This window comes from Lontra canadensis, unplaced genomic scaffold (genome assembly GCF_010015895.1).
Source record: "Lontra canadensis isolate GAN:19392208 unplaced genomic scaffold, GSC_riverotter_1.0 scaffold8, whole genome shotgun sequence".
NCBI classification, from domain to species: domain Eukaryota; kingdom Metazoa; phylum Chordata; class Mammalia; order Carnivora; family Mustelidae; genus Lontra; species Lontra canadensis.
Genome location: NW_022631002.1, coordinates 26,323,223 through 26,339,514, shown reverse-complemented (window position 1 = coordinate 26,339,514; position 16,292 = coordinate 26,323,223). Strand labels below are relative to the sequence as shown.

The following is a 16,292-nucleotide window of genomic DNA, read 5'->3' as shown; positions in this document are numbered from 1 at the left end:
CCTGCCTACCACAGGGGCTTGGAGGTCAAAAAGAACTCAGCCACACCCAGAAAGCCCACCAGCAGGGGCCAGGATAAGCAAAAGCAGACTTAGAGAATCAAGCCAAGTTTCAAGGGCAAATACCAATGAGCATTCACTTCCACTTATTGGTAAAATATACCAGTCCTGGTCTCTCTTATTTTTAAGTCATCTTTATGCCCGACATGGGGCTCAAGTTCAGGACCCTGAGATCGAGAGACACATGTTCTACTGACTGAGCCAGCCAGCAGCCCCCCACCCCTGCCCATCCTGGTCTCTTAAATCCATACAAACTCTCCAACTATTTGGCGAAATCAGTTCCCGTCTATGTGAGTGAGAAACAAAGAGAACGAGAGGTCTCCTGGTCAGAGAGATTTATTGTTTCAGATTTCTGTCCTGCTTTCCTTTAAATCCTTATCACCCTGGTCTCTTAAGTAGATGAAGCGAGGCCCTGACCCTAAAGTTAGGACTGACCCCACTGGGGTGACACCAAGTCTCTTCAACAAAGGAAGTTTTGTGGTCCAAGCTGCAGTCAGATGGCTGTGTCAGACCTCACGCACATGCGCGCGCACACACACACACACACACGCCCCTTGCCACAATGCATGTGAAGACACAACTTTAATAACTGTAGATGAACAGAAACCACAAGACGGATATAATACAGTAAAACAGGGGTGAGGTGGGGAAGGAAGGGACAGAGGGACACGGAGTATGATCACAGCAACCAATGGGTGAGTCCTTTGGTGCCCTGAGGCCATGAGACATGTGACTCACGTCACCACCAACTGCATGTTGAGGAGATCGCCACCTCTAGAAGACCGCTCGTGGCACTGTGGTTGAGCTTTGGAGTGGGGCGGGGGCCCTCTTTGTCCCAGAGCGTGACCACTCCAGGGTGTCTGGGCTCTGAGTGACAGGTCAGCATAGTGATGTCGGGAGAGCGTGCCCTCACACGAGGTGGAGAAACAGGTCCCCCCGCTCGGAGTAAGCAGGCCCCATTATACTTAGGTCTTCTGCCAGACAGCAGCACCGCACACTGCCGCACCCCAGGGCCCTCTCTGCTCTGTTGACCAAGCACGCCCCCTGCAAATGGATTCTAAGCAGAGAGCGAGCGAGTGCAGAGGGGGTGGGAGGAAGCACTACGGTGGGACTGGAGGGACGGGGGTTGGCTGGAGGGCGTTGGCTCCCTCCTAGGCATCACTCAGGTTGCTGGTGCTCAGGAGCACCTGCTCGCCGGGTTTGAAGGCCGGCATCCCGAGGTAGGGGCAGCTGGCGCAGCGGAAAGCGTCGCCCAGGTAGCACTGTTGAGAGAAGAGATGATCACACACACGGGGAAGCTCAGTGTCCGCGCGTCCCAGATACAAGGGCAGGAAAGGGACCCCTAAGTTCGTAACATGCCTACGGTCACCTGGTGGAAATGGCTGGGCGCAGATGGGGGTCCATCTGAAACCCAAATACAAAGAGGTTTGCAGAGCTCTGGTTTTACGAAAAACAGTGGTCTACAGAAGTTCCTTGGGAGGCCGTGTTTCCATCACAGCTGAGCTCAGCCAAATGGCTGAATGGCATCAGGCCACTATGAGCTGGGAAGAACGGGGCCAAAAATAAATGACAGGAGCCTCCCCTACGGGCATGAGCATGCTAACCCCCTCAGGGGGTGAGCGCTCTCCTGCATACACGGTCTCAGAAATCTGCCCGTTATTAAAATATGTGGGGAACGGGAACTAGACTGTGCTGGCTTCGGATGAGGACCAACGCCAGTGGGGGTCTCGTGAGTACTGAGTAAGGACCCGGATACTTACGTTTCCACAGGCCGACTTGGGCTGGGAGCTCGCCTGTTCCCTTGACTTCTCTTTCTCCAGTTCTTCCGCAAGGCCACAGGTGCTGGGGGAAAATCAGGAGCTTGTGAGTGAGACAGGCCACCCCCAAACTCGCTCAGAAATGTCTCTCTTTTTACTATACTAGGGCGTCTGAGCTCACAAACACCCACGGGGCCAGGCGGACAAGGGAAGTGCCTGAGGCTGTTCAGGGAGGCAGAATGGTGGGCCACGGGAGACCAGGAGGGGAGGTGCCCTATCTACACAGGCTGGCCGCTACCCAGCTTCAGCTCATTAATGCTGTGGCGGGAAGCAGACCCCGTGTTACCACGTTTTCCGAAGCTAAGGACAGAAAACAATTTGGATTTTTACCTGAAATCGCTTGATTTGTGAATGCTGGCAACTTTCACACTTAAAAAAACGCCGATGACTCAGCAAGCCCACACACCACCAGTTAACTGTTCACTGCTCTTTCTATCCATAGAATGAATGCAAAGACACCAAGCAGTGAGGTTTCTAAGTTAAGAGGACAGACTGAAAGCACGCGTCTACTCTACTTGCCCTCGAGGTCCCACCAAAACTTCAGTAAAGACCTAACCCTCAAAGACAGGGACCACGGGAAAAGAGACAACAGCAATGTGGCACTGCGGACTGTGGCTCTAACTGAGGGGAGCTGAACTCCGAGCAGGCGGGGAGGTAGCCCCGGTCAAGCAGGTAGCCAACTCTCAACCCACATCACACCCCGAAACCTCCAAAGGAACAGGGGGCACCAGAAAGACCCTTCTCTGAAACATCTAACCGCCCCAAGGCAAAGACCAAAGATGCTGACTTTGTGGTGTTCCCCACAGGCCCATTCAGGTTCCCTTCGCTAAAGCACAGTCAACAAATCCCAGCGCTAAGCTCAGGGCTCCCAGCTTTCTGTCCTCCCCTCTTAATCACAGAGATGACTGAGCTTCCTGGGAGGTGGAAGCCCTCCTAAAAGAGAAAACGCAAGTTAGGGGCGCCAGGGTGGCTTAGTCGATTAAGTGTCTGCCTCTAGCTCAGGTCATAACCCTGGGTTCCTGGGATCAAGTCTCATATCGGGCTCCCTGCTCAGCGGGGAGTCTGCTTCTCCCTCTGCCCCTCTTCCCCCTCCCCCAAGCTCTTGCACTCGCTTGCTTGCTCCCTCTCCTCCCTCTCTCTCAAATAAATGAATAAAATCTTGAAAAGAAAAGAGCAAGTTGAAAGAAACAGAGAAAATGCAGGGAGGGAAAAAACCTCCAAAGAACTATCACAAACCTCAAGGGAAAAGAGATCACACCTGCAAAATTTAAAAAAGGACGCTATGGGGCGCCTGGGTGGCTCAGCGGGTTAAAGCCTCTGCCTTTGGCTCAGGTCATGATCCCAGGGTCCTGGGATCGAGCCCCGCATCGGGCTCTCTGCTTGGCAGAGAGCCTGCTTCCCTTCTTCTCCCTGCCTACTTGTGATCTCTGTCTGTCAAATAAATAAAATCTTAAAAAAAAAAAAAAAAAAGGACGCTATGCTAAAAACAAAACAAAACAAAAAGTCAAAATAAACAAAAAAAGGAATCATGGAAATCAAAAACATGACAGTAGAAATAAAATAACTCAACAGAAATTTTGGAGGATAAACCCGCAGAAATTTCGCCGAAAGTAGAGCATAAAGAAAATGACGGGGCCAATTAAAGGGGCCCAGTGTCTGAGGCACAGGCCACAGACAGGAAATCAAGAAGACAAAACTCACATACAAATTAAAGAATGTTTCCCAGGCCTATGAACATGACTTCTAGACTGAAAAGCCACACCGAATGGCTAGTGCAAAAGATGTGAGCAGACCCGTATTTGAGACATACTACAAAACGATACCAGGGATAAAGAAGATTCTATAAACTTCTGAAATGGAACACGAGGTCTTACAGAAAGGATCAAGAAACAGAATGGTCTCAGATGCCTTTGTCACAATCACTGGAAAAAAAGACAGGAATGTCTTCAAAATCATGTAAGGAAATTATTTCCAGCTTAATTTCTATATCCAATCCTTTATGAGAATAGAAAAAAGACATATTAGCCACACATAGTCTGAAAACCTAAAAAAACAAAACTTGCCTCTCGTAGCCTTTCTAAAGCAGCTCCTGGAGAACGGGCTCCACCAAAGTGAGAGAGAAAACCAAGAAAGCAGCAGATGCTACAAAAGCCAGAAAAGCTAACATAGGACAGAAAGGGGAGAGCCCTGAGGGGCACAGTGGGACAGACGCCCCAGATGTCAGCTCTGCTGTGGACGGAGGCATAGGAGAGTGCTGGAGCAGGGGCCCAGTAGATGGGACGGACTGATGGCTGCCAAGGTCACACACCAAGCCGCCACCACATCATTCTTTGTCCCTGAGCACAGGCAAGCCAGCCCAGACCCTGTCCCTGGCTTATCTGGACCACGTGCTGCTAACCTTCGGCTTTCCCGTCCCTGCCCGCCCTGCTGATCTGCTGAGGACACAATGTTCTGCTCTGCTCCAAGGAGGAGAGCTCGGGCTACGGTGGCTTAGGGCAAACAGCCGGAGCAGTCCACGCCCTCTGACCATACTTCTGCTGGCCACCCGGTCACCGCATCACACTGCAGCCCTGCCAGGTGTTCCCTCTGTGCATGCCCTCGGTGTCCCAGAGCCCTCCCACGACGCTCCCTACTGACTTTCCCAGAAGGGACTCTGGGAGATCCTCGAAGAGCTCAGCCCAGATCATCACTGCGAGCCTTCACAGATGGAGGACACCGACTCTTCCTTGCCTCGCCAGGTTTGGGCCTCCTACCCTGTTCTTCACCACTCAAGAATATATCTTCTAGAGCTTCACACTAGGTGGGAAACTATCCAATAAGCCAAGAACGATGAACATGAACCTGTGAGGATGGTAACCTTTGTAGGGGGAGGGAGCAAGACGCCGCTGAGGAAGCATGGAGAGGGGACTTCTAAGATACCAGTCATGTTTTTGTTTTTTTTTTTTTAAATTTATTTATTTGACAGACAGAGATCACAAGTAGGCAGAGAGGCAGGCGGAGAGAGAGGAGAAAGCAGGCTCCCCGCGGAGCAGAGAGCCCGATGCGGGACTCGATCCCAGAACCCTGAGATCACGACCTGAGCCGAAGGCAGAGGCTTTAACCCACTGAGCCACCCAGGCGCCCCAATACCAGTCATGTTTCTGATTCTTAACCTGGGTCATCAGTACATATTTCACGATAAAATAAATATTGCAATAATAGTCAAGTATTATGATTGCTTGAGACTCAGAAGGCACCAGAGGCAGCCTGGCAGACTCCACTTCTGCGAACACTTACCAGTTCTTGCAGGCTCTCCTCTTCTTCCCTTCTCCACACGAAGGAGCCTGCAGGGAAGCTGGATCGGGCTTCTTAAAATCTTCTGGATCCAGCAGCTCATCGGAGTCAATGAGATCCTAGAGAGTGTTTGAAGAAGTGAGGGACACGGTCACGGTCTCTGCTGCCAGAAGGCCGGATAAAGGGCTGTGGTAGCGGGTTTCTCTGGCCTGTATAAAGAGGGCATCCACCGACCTACTCTGGGCTGATCACCACGTTCAAGCCGACCACCACGGGGAACTTGACTGTGTCCCCAGAAGATGCACTAGGTTGTGGGGGACTGGGAAGTAATTTATGATGTGGAGAGAGAGAGAGAGAGAGAGAGAGAGAGAGAGGGAGAGAGAATGTGTGTGTGTGTGTGTATGGGGAGGGAGCAGGAAGAACAAAAAGGTGTTATATTTATTTGCATATATGAAGTGCTGTCACGTGAAAAAAGGAATAAAATATTTTCTATAGAATTCCAGAGAAGAAGGCAAATAATGACATATACGTTTGTACAATTCTTTGGTAAACGTGTGGACAGTTCATCTGTAAATTCCACGAGGACACGAACTATAACCTGTTTTGCTATCACTGTAACTTCAACAGTTGCAGAAATGAAGAACTTTTTAACAGACAGTATTGATCAAAGACAGACAAGCACGGCTCTTAAGACAATGCGTGTGCAGCGACTTGCCCAGACCAAGGAGCCAATGGCATACTTCAGCTGACAAACTCTTTTCAGCTTCACACACACCCACCAGAGTCTTTAACATATCACACGAAGTGACAACAAGAAAATCTATGGGGAAAAGAGATGCCCAAAAAGGCTCTTAAAATGCCACCAATGTGGAGTTTCCGTCTCAGTCAAAACTGCCAGCCACAGGCCGAGCCACAGGCTGGGCTTTACCCCTCTGTGTCCAGAGAGGCCGCCCAGAGCGAGGCCACACGCAAAGCAGTCCACGGACCACAGGCTGACTCACCACACTCTCGTCCTCCATGTCATTGGCTGACAGGGTCCAGAGCCTGGCTGCGGCAGGGTCCATGGGAGGCTTTGCTGAGTCCGACCAAGAAAAGAAAGAGAGCTCCGTCAAAACAGTAGAAACCAAACACAGGCCCACGTGCGTGCTCTCTCCTGAGGAGAGCGCACGGGACTGGGAGCCAGGGGGCTTGGGTCTGAGGCCCAGCTGTGCTGCTCGGAGAAGCCATGGGCCTGCGGCCAGTCGCTGTGTGGTGACCGATGCCGGGATCTGCTAAGCACCTGCTCCGCGGAGACGCTAAGGTAAGGATCTCAAGCACCGTGTGAGTCGGTCCTGCTAAGACCCTTTGAAGGTGGGCATGTGCTGTCCCGATTTTATAGATGAGGAAACCGGCTTTGACATGTGGGCCCCTTCCACAGAGCCACACAGAGGAGGAGTCTGTCCGATGTGCCGGACTACTCCACATTGCTCTGTCCTCATCTTGGTTTCTGTCCCTAGAGCCTGGGGCTGGTTCTCCCTAGACCTACTGCAGGAGACTGAAGATTAAGTGGGGAAGCGTGCCAAAGCTTTTGCCTCCCAGGAACCTGTTACGTATGCGAAAGCCAGCTCTGGAGCCGGGGGCGGCGGTGTGACGCAAACCAGAGGCAGACACAAGCCTCAGCCCTCCAGACCCTGTCTGTGCAGATAAGGCCCTGGGAGCTGAGCCCAGAGTCAGCGTGGGCAGGCCCTCGGCCGGGCCGTGGGGGTGAGTGCAGCCGTGAAGACCACTGTTGCAGGTGAAGGCTCAGACTGTCCCCAGGGCAAACTGCTCCTCTGAGGCCTTCCTGCCCATTCCAGAACCACGAACCCAAAGGCTGGGATTCCGCGGTATTTTTTAAAAGACTGGCCAGTCAAGGCAGGATAGTGTGACTGTACCTGCCAATTTTCACATACCTCAAAGCTGGGACAATTTCTCTCAATTCAGGCATCGTGAAACAGGGATGAGGTGATGAGGGGCGGGGGTGGCAAAGGGCAGGTGCAACTTTCTGAGAAGAAATATTTTTACAAGCGGCTTTAGCTCCTCACAGTAAGAAAAGCTGACTTGACTAGCACAGAAAGGACATAAAGGAAGAGGAGCAAGTCACTTATCAACCATGACCGCCACTGCGGGGTCTCCTGAGGACGACTGTCGTCATTCTGGGGTGTGGCAAGATGTTGTCAGCTAAACCATGTGGCTTAAGCCTCTAGAATCTGGGGGCCTCAGTGTCTTCTGGCACGGAAGGGCTGAACAGGGTAACAGCTATGCATTATTTCACATCTGGATCTGAATATGCCCAGGACAACAGAACATTAAATATTCTTCCCTTTGAAAATGACAGAAATGAAGGAAAGATTGATACTCTGGGGACATCACCGCCTCTATCTAGATCTCTGGTTCAACGTAGAAGATGTCCTTCTAGGCCCACCCGGACACAACAATGCCCCTGGGCCAGTCTTACCTGGAGGAGAAGTCTTCTTAGCAAGAGAAAGCTTCAGTTGACTAGAAGAACCCACTTCAAAGTTGGGTTTTTTGCCCATTATGCGCACAGAGAGCAAGCTGTCGCTTTGGTAATCCAGGTGTTCTCGAACAGATTGTATCTCTTCAGAGCTCAGGGACTCCCGCTGCAGCTGGAATTCAAGACATCGAAAGGATGAGGCCACACTCACTCCACAAAATGAGGAGGGACTGTGTCCACCCACACGGGCATCAAATACTCGTTTCGGTGTTGGTAAGCGTATGGCAGCGGGAGATGACAGATGTCACCTCATGCCTCATTTTCGGTTTCTCAGGGCTCTGTACCCTGGAGTGTCATTTTGTCTATGTGCTTACTTTGAGCCAACCCTCTGGAAAGTTTTAAAGTGGTTACCAAATTGCTGTCTATGAGGTACACGGCACCATGCTGGTCATTCCATGGGCTGTAGCGGTTAGGAATATACAGGTGAGTCGGACATGCTGGTGAGGACCACAGCCTGTGGCAGGGAAGCAAACCCACCAGGAACACAGCAGAAACGAAAGAAAAGAAACCACAAAAGGGATGAAAATGTCTTCTTTGGAAAAGATAGCAGATGGTAAGGGAGAAAAAAATGGAGGAGTGCCACCTCTGTGTCCAACAGCTACCGAATGGTTACGTGAGTCCCAGCCCCTCCACAGCTCTTGATACTGTTAGATGGTTAAGAAGAGTGAGGACCAACATGCTGAGGTGGATAAATGTGGAAGATATTTAAAGGTGGGAGAAAAAGCTAGTGACTGAATGATATATACGTATGACCTCATTTACCAACATACCTCTTTCACTTCCACGAGACCAGAAAGAGTCAGGGCCGAACACAGCTTTGAGGGTGTCCTCACTTTGCTGTTGTTAACTGTCAAGAGGAAAACCCCAGTTAGTGGCTTTATGGGTCAAAGACAGGAAAAATCATAAAGGCTCCAACCTATCTGGGTCAGAAAGGCCATGAACAGTAACAGGGATGGTATTTTACAAATTTTTAAGATTTTATTTATTTATTTGACAGAGAGAGATCACAAGCAGACGGAGAGGCAGGCAGAGAGAGAGAGAGAGAGAGAGAGAGAGAAGCAGGCTCCCTGCTGAGCAGAGAGCCCGACTCGGGACTCGATCCCAGGACCCTGAGATCATGACCTGAGCCGAAGGCAGCGGCTTAACCCACTGAGCCACCCAGGCGCCCCAGGGATGGTATTTTAAATAGATAAATCCCTTCGGTTGTTCAAAGTGCTCCTACCTATGCCCTTAAGGGTCATATAATAATTCCACTGTTGTTGTGTCGTATCCCCCTCGGCTTCTTGGAAGACCTTCCTGGGGTGGCTGGACACTGAGTAAGAAGGAGGCTGAGAAACTAACTGGAAAGCACACGAGTGTTCTCTCTGTTTGGTTCTGACAAAGAGACACTGTGTGCGGCCGCCCACGGCCCACGCCCCCAACTTTGCTGGACCCTGGACACTGGTGTCCAGGGTCCGTGTCACAAGTTGGTATCTCCACACAACCACCTTTACACATTGCAAAATCCTTTCATTCTCTGACTGTATTTACAAATCAAGTCATCACATACAGATGGAAAAGTTCACAAGTTCAGAACCGCATAGCTCTCTGGGAGCCCTCTCTGGCAGCTTTACCACCGAGCCAGAAAGAGAGGTTTTGTTTCCTGGATCCCATCCTTAGTTTCACGTGAGTCAATAATAAGACTCATCACTCCCAGACTTCCAGTCATTATTTTCTTTTTATTTTGAAATCAATATAAATGTGTAGGAAGTTACAAAAAAAAAAAAAAAAAAAAAAAAAAAGGACCCTTTGCTTCCTTTGCCTCCTTCCCCCCATGGGAACACCTTCCACAAGCGCGGCATGCTAGGAAGACCAGGGGATGGTCACCGAGGGTCCGCAGAGCTCCCCAGATCTCACTGGTTTCATAAGCACATGCGCACACACGTGTGTGTGCAGGCATAGCTGAGTGTGTATGCTCCCACAGTCACAAGGAGCCCTCCTGTGACCCTTTCCAGCATCACACATCCCCCCACTCCCACTCCCAATGCCTGGCAATCATCAGTCTGGCCCCCATCCCTAGAACTTTGTTATTCCGAGAGTGCTATAGGAACAGAATCACATAGCATGCATCCTTTTAGGATTGGCTGTGATCAATTTCCATTAGGCACGATCCAAGCTGGGTCGGTCAGAGATCACAGTCCCCTCAGATGAGTTGCTTCCAATTTTTACCATCACTCACCACTGAGGAGGAGGTTCTCCGGATGACAGCTCCCGCTCACAGACATGCAGCAAACATACCTGAAGAGTCAAGGCTATTAAATTCTTGTCTTCCAAATGAAGATTTCCTTACCTACAGCTGTTTCTACTGGCTCGCTCAGAAAAAGACATCCGCCAGGCCGCAGGATCCGGGCCATCTCAGCCAAAATCTCAGCACTGTGCAGAGTGGTGCTTCCAGGAATTATACCCGACAAAATAATGTCAAAGCTAGATTCTTTGTGGGCAGCTGAAAAGAAGGAAGATTCTAATCAGCAATCATCAGGGTCCCCGAGGCAATCTGCCCAGCCCTCCCGAGACCCTGGAGAGGTTCTGGGCCTGGCCCTGAAGACTGAACAGCTAGTCGTCCAGCAAATGCCATCAGACCACCACTACTGGCAAAAGGGGCAATGAAGCTGCTGCTCTCCCTTGGTCTTAGTAATTTCATATCCTTTTACATGTTCAGGAAAAGAAGTAAAAAAGGAAGCTGGCTAAAGAGTGAGCTTTTTAAAAAAATGTGGACTATCTGGGTGCCCGGGTGGCTCAGTCAGTTAAGCATCTGCCTTCGGCTCGGGTCCTGGGATCAAGCCCTACACTGGGCTCCCTGCTTGGCGCAGAGTCTGCTTCTCCTCCTGCTCGTGCTCTCTTTCTCTCTTTCAAATAAATAAAGTCTTTTTAAAAATGTGGAATATCTAATAAGAAACAACATACTTACATAAATCAACTATACTCCTAAGTCCATTGGACCTCAACTGAAAGACAGCAGGGTGACCACCCACTGCCATCGTGGGCCACCCAGAACAAAAACTCAGATTATCAAGGAACCACATTCCTTGCACCCCTATCAACCCCCGCAGCCCCGTAAAGACAACATGGGTAGGGACTTACATTGCAATAACTGGTTGATGTTTTCCACAGACACTTGGCCCTCATCGCCGGTTAACGTTTGAAACTTATCGACCACACTCTTCAGGGCCTCCACAGGGGACGACTTATCCCAGACCACGGCCACAGACTGGCCAGCTGAGATCCCATACTCTGCCATGCTGGCTGTGCCGATGGACCTAAAACCTACGGGCTGAAGGAGAGTCAGGACTGAGCAGAGTGAAAAGCACAATTCAACCCATGATGTACCATGATGTAGCAGCAGATACCATTAGAATCACCACCTAATTCCGACCTCCCACCGCGCATTCTGTCCACGTTAGAACCTCTTTGCGTAGACACCAGGGAGACTGAAATAATGAACCCATTATTATCTCAAGGATTCATAACCCCAATGTTCCCAAATGACGCAGGCTGCTTCCTTGATGAGAGTCCTGACTTGGCAGTCAAGGAAGGAGGTTGAAGGCAGAAAGATTATTTCTGCTTTGATTTGGGACAACTCAGCTTGAACAGAATATAAACCACACGGGACATTAATTAGGCAAAAGTATGACTCAGCAAGGAAAGCAAATAAATTGGCAGAAATAATGCCATCCCAAGCTTAATTTTTTTTTTTAAAAAAAGAGACAACATATTTAAATTTGGCAAATCGAATAATGGTTTCACTTTCAGCAAAATAGGAAAATTCAATCCCATTGAATCTGCAAGGATCATAGTACCTACCACGTGTGTCACATGTACTGTTCAAAGCACTGTTCAAAGCACCTTGGATACATTATTCCAATTGAACCTCAGCACAACCTGAAACTAGGTATTATCCCCATTTTACGGACAGAACACTGAAGCCATTGCCTTTGCCAGGTCATACACTAGTAAATGTGGGAATTTGAATCCAAATCCATGGGACTGTAAAGTCCATGCTTTTAACTGATGGAGAGCCCCTGCCCGCGGCCACCACCATGGGTCAACTTTCTCGTCCACCTGATATGAAGAGGAGTTAGAATGCGCTCAGGATGCAATTAGGTCAGGCGACAGCATTCTACTTAGCTCCTCCTTTCTTTCTTCAACATTAATGCCATCAAGCTCTCGACTTAAAATAGCTCTAATGAATGGCATAAAGGCAGAAGCCAGGTAGACAGGTCAAGCATAGATCAGTGTTGGGCTGAACACTCCTGGCTTCTGCAGAAGTCGCTAACTGGGTCCCAAGGATGCCACCACACTCTGGGACTGAATTTAAGCCATGTCCGTTACCCTCTCTCTTCAAATGACTGGCTCCTCTGTCTATAAAACATGGTCAAGTTAGCCCGTCATCCTTAAATACTATAGGACTTTGATTTTGTCATTTGTTTCCTAAAGAATTTCCTTTCTACAGAGAAACCAAAACTTATTCTTCTGGAGTCAGGCCTCCACGATCCGGCTCCCTCTGGATCTCCCACCTCTCCAAAGGGAATCCCTCCTTGTTCTATGAAAAACCTCCTCATTTTTGCTTCAATCATGCCTTTTTATCTATTTGCTTCCATGTGGAATGCCTACTCTTTTTTATCCTGACCTGACTGCAAGCCCCAGTGAAAGGAAGCCAAGTGTTATCAGATAAGCAGAATTGCTTAGTCACTGAATTGTTCTTAAAGCCTTAAAAAGTGGGCGCCTGGGTGGCTCAGTGGGTTAAGCCTCTACCCGAGCCGAAGCCGAAGGGTCCTGGGATCGAGTCCCGCATCAGGCTCTCTGCTCGGCAGAGAGCCTGCTTCCTGCTCTCTCGCTCTCTCTCTCTGCCTACTTGTGATCTCTCTGTCAAATAAATAAATAAAATCTTAAAAAAAAAAAAGCCTTAAAAAGTGCATAATCAAGATCTAAAACCTTTGAGGAAGGACACTCTCACCAATCTTTCAGGTAGGCAACTTGGGATCAATGTCCCATTTACGAACCAACAGGAATATGGATTGCTGGGCATTAAGTTATAAGAAATAAAGGACCTATTTCTAGAATGATATTGACACAGGTTCACCCAGGATGATAGAAAGGGATAGGCTCCTGGCCTACCACCACCAACTACAACCTTGCACTGTACTCACAGGTACCCACAGAAAAACCATCATGAAAGAAAGGACCAAAAGGTTAGCTGTTAGCCAAAGAAAAACAAAATGCCAGGTGTCTAGACCTTTCCAGCAACCTTAATGGAGGGTGTTTTACTGAGCACGGGTTTTGAATACAGATGAACTGGGGTTCTAGCTACCACTGGATTGTCAACCATGGGTCCGCTGTGCTCTTCTTTTCTTATCAAGGAATGGATATTCTAAGGGAACTCTTAGTTCTTGGTGGCCAGCTTATTTGCCTCTGCTTCAAAGAGTCCCTAGAAAACCTATCCTCTCTCCTCAGCCATGCCTGCTGAGGACTCCCTAGGCAGAGATGTGAAGCTTCCTTTTCATTGTTAGAATTACACAGTATAGGGCGCCTGGGTGGCTCAGTGGGATAAGCCGCTGCCTTCGGCTCAGGTCATGATCTCAGGGTCCTGGGATCGAGTCCCGCATCGGGCTCTCTGCTCAGCAGGGAGCCTGCTTCCCTCTCTCTCTCTGCCTGCCTCTCTGTCTACTTGTGATCTCTGTCTGTCAAATCAATAAATAAAAATCTTAAAAAAAAAAAAAAAAAAAGAATTACACAGTATAAGAGCTGTATTTTATGATGTCATAGACACTGGTCCCATGGGACTGTGCCAGTACATTAGAAGAATGCAAAGTGGCTCGCATTCCATATCCTCCCACCCCAAACTAATCTTCTGTGGCAAGAAGGAGCTCATAAAATGCACTTATTAAACATTAACCCTCAAAACACAGACACAGCCACCCCTCTTGGTCAGCATTTTCCAAATAAAATGGGAGACAATGTTCTTCTAAGTATCCAAAAGCCAAAGGACAACACTGTCCGTCATCAGAGTTTGGTGGTGTTGGCAATAAAACTAGAAGGAAAAAAATGTCTGGCGTCTGAGTCAACATACTTAGAAGAGTGACTCATAGCCTAGTTTCATATCTAGAAAGAAGTGGAGTTGAAGACGCCATTGTCATGTCACAGGCCTTGTTTGTTAACAACTTCTCCCGCGCTCACTGCCCTATACACATACCCATGGGAAAGCAGAGGTCTGCAAGGATCTTCTGGAGATGCACTTGTTTATTTCCAAGGCACCCAATAAACCTCGAATCTTGAGGCATTTGGCTCCTCTCAAGGATGAAGAGGGCCAAAAGGAAAAAAAATAAGTAAGACTGAAGTTAACATATCAGTTCAAACCAAGGATCAAATCTTCTTGAGTCAGGTGCCTAAAAAAATTCTGAGACTACTGAGCGCTATCAGAAAGGAAAATTTTAAGTATAATGAACTAGCTGAAGTGTGCGCGTCTGCATGTGCGCGCACGCGCGCGCGCACACACACACACACACACACGGGGAAAAGGTGATCATCAGCAAGGAAACAAGAAACTTGAAGGAAAAGAAATGGAAGGGCGCCTGGGTGGCTCAGTCATTAAGCGTCTGCCTTCAGCTCAGGTCATGACCCCAGGGTCCTGGGATTGAGCGCTGCATCAGGCTCCCTGCTCAGCAGGAGCCTGTTTCCCCCTCTCCCATTTCCCCTGCTTGTGTTCTTTCTCTCACTGTGTCTTTATCAGATAAATATTAAAACAAAACAAAACCTGTTTAAAAAAAAAAAGAAAGAAATGGAAGACTGTCTTCAGGCAATTAGGTGTGTGTGTCAAGAATTGAGGGTTTTAGGAAGGACACCCCAGAGCTAGAATTCCACAGGAAAGGCTCAACTGAAGATGGGTGGACAGAACTCACAAAACAAAACCTCATGGACAGATCAGTAGTGTTTTAATGAAATCCAAAGATGTGGATCTGGAATTTTCACATTTGGGGAGTAGTTTTGGTTTAGGAGGGCTTCCCCTGCAACTGAGGTAGGAGAGGGCAAGATGTTTTGGAAAGACTAGAGTTGATAAGGGTTTGCAAAACAGACAAAAAGACAAGGGTCCAACTGCAAACACAAAATTTACAGAGTGACATGCTTAGCTTCTGTCATCAGTTATCCCTAATCCCCAAACCAGTTAGTTCTCCGTATTAATAGGAAGCCTTTCCTGATGACAGATCACAGTGAGGAGGCACTCTGCATTTATACTTTCAGTTTAGTGCCCAGTCCGTGACCTCCCTGAGTCACTCAGATATTAGCATTCAATGTCAGAATGAACAACCCCAGCCTTTCTCAAACTTCAGATCCTACAAATCACCTACAAATCCTAGATGGTTCTTTTGATCTGGCAAGTTTGCGATATTTTCAGTTAAACTGTTAAAAAATGGAGTCATTGGTGCTAAGCCCACATCATCACCACACAGAACCTAAGACCTAACCTAACTGTAGTTTCAACTTTCTCCAGGAATATAATCTTAAGGGGTCAGCCTGAAATTTTCTGGTCAGCATTAGTAAGGTAATCTGGCTAAAAGACCCCCATCTGTCCCCCAAAGGAAAGTGACCTTGCTTGAAATAACTCTTTTCTCCCCTTTATGACTTCCCTGTCTCACCCCCTCTCTGCCTTTAAATAAAAGCCTTCTCGGGGTGCCTGGGTGGCTCAGTGAGTTAAGCCTCTGCCTCTAGCTTCAGGTCATGATCTCAGGGTCCTGGGATCCAGCCCCTCGTTGGGCTCTCTGCTCAACAGGGAGTCTGCTCCTCCCCACCCCCGCCCCCACCTCTGCCTGCCTCTGCGCTTGTGATCTCTCTGTCAAATAAATAAATAAATAATCTTAAAACAAAACCCTTCTTTCCCTGTAGCTCTTTGGAGCTCCTCTCTACTTAGATGGGATGCTGCCAGATTCATGAATACTTGAATAAAGCCAGCTAGATCTTTACAAGTTACCCGGTTAAAAGTTTGTTATTTAACAACACCAACTCCACACTTTGGAGGGTCTGGCAACTCACTGCCTCAAAATTACAACCTGGGGGTTCAGATACCCCCAAAGACGGAGACTTCAGCTCCCCCAGTGTTTGAGACGAGGGACTGAGGCCCAAGGTCACAACGGCAGGCTATTAGCAGGAGCGGATCTCAGACCCCGGTCATCAAGGCTCTACCCCATCAGCGAGCTGTCTCCGGGGTTTCAGATCGATGCCGGCAGCGCGGGAGACAAGGCAGTCCCGGAAGGGGAAGAAGCCACAGCGCCAGGAGCACGGGACACGCCGGGCCGGCCGGTGCCCTACACCGGGTTCCCGGAGCAAAAGCCCGTCGTGCTCCCCAGGGAAGTGGTCATGGTTCGATGCTCACCGAGGGACGGGGCTGGGAATAGGAAACAAGAGGTTCTAGGGATAAGGGTGGGACGGTTGAGGAGATGGAGCTCCTGGGCCGCACGCACAACGCTCACCTGCCTCCCGGGACTCTCTCGCGCCCGGCTTCTCCGGCGCCACCGGCTTCGCACCTCGCGCCTCTCGCGAGAAGAGGAGGCTGCGGGAGCGCGGGCAGGGCGGAAGTGGCC

The 16,292-nt window shown here is 49.2% G+C and overlaps 1 protein-coding gene across 2 annotated transcripts; it reads right to left on the bottom strand.

Moving 5' to 3' along the window:
* Nucleotides 1-620: 620 nt before the first annotated feature.
* On the bottom strand, nt 621-16,255 carry CIAPIN1 (cytokine induced apoptosis inhibitor 1). Of its 2 annotated transcripts, none has more exons than XM_032854391.1 (9): nt 16,182-16,255; nt 10,801-10,990; nt 10,010-10,162; nt 8,451-8,527; nt 7,624-7,792; nt 6,149-6,222; nt 5,151-5,266; nt 1,818-1,899; nt 621-1,319 (listed from the first exon to the last, which is right to left on the bottom strand). In XM_032854391.1, the coding sequence occupies exons 2-9, from the start codon at nt 10,955-10,957 to the stop codon at nt 1,209-1,211; spliced, it is 939 nt and encodes a 312-aa protein (XP_032710282.1). In that variant the 5' UTR covers nt 10,958-10,990; nt 16,182-16,255; the 3' UTR covers nt 621-1,208. The 2 variants fall into 2 exon arrangements, with proteins under 2 accessions (XP_032710282.1, XP_032710283.1); XM_032854392.1 differs by having other exon boundaries at nt 10,801-10,983; nt 16,182-16,200.
* Between the last annotated feature and the right edge of the window lie 37 nt (nt 16,256-16,292).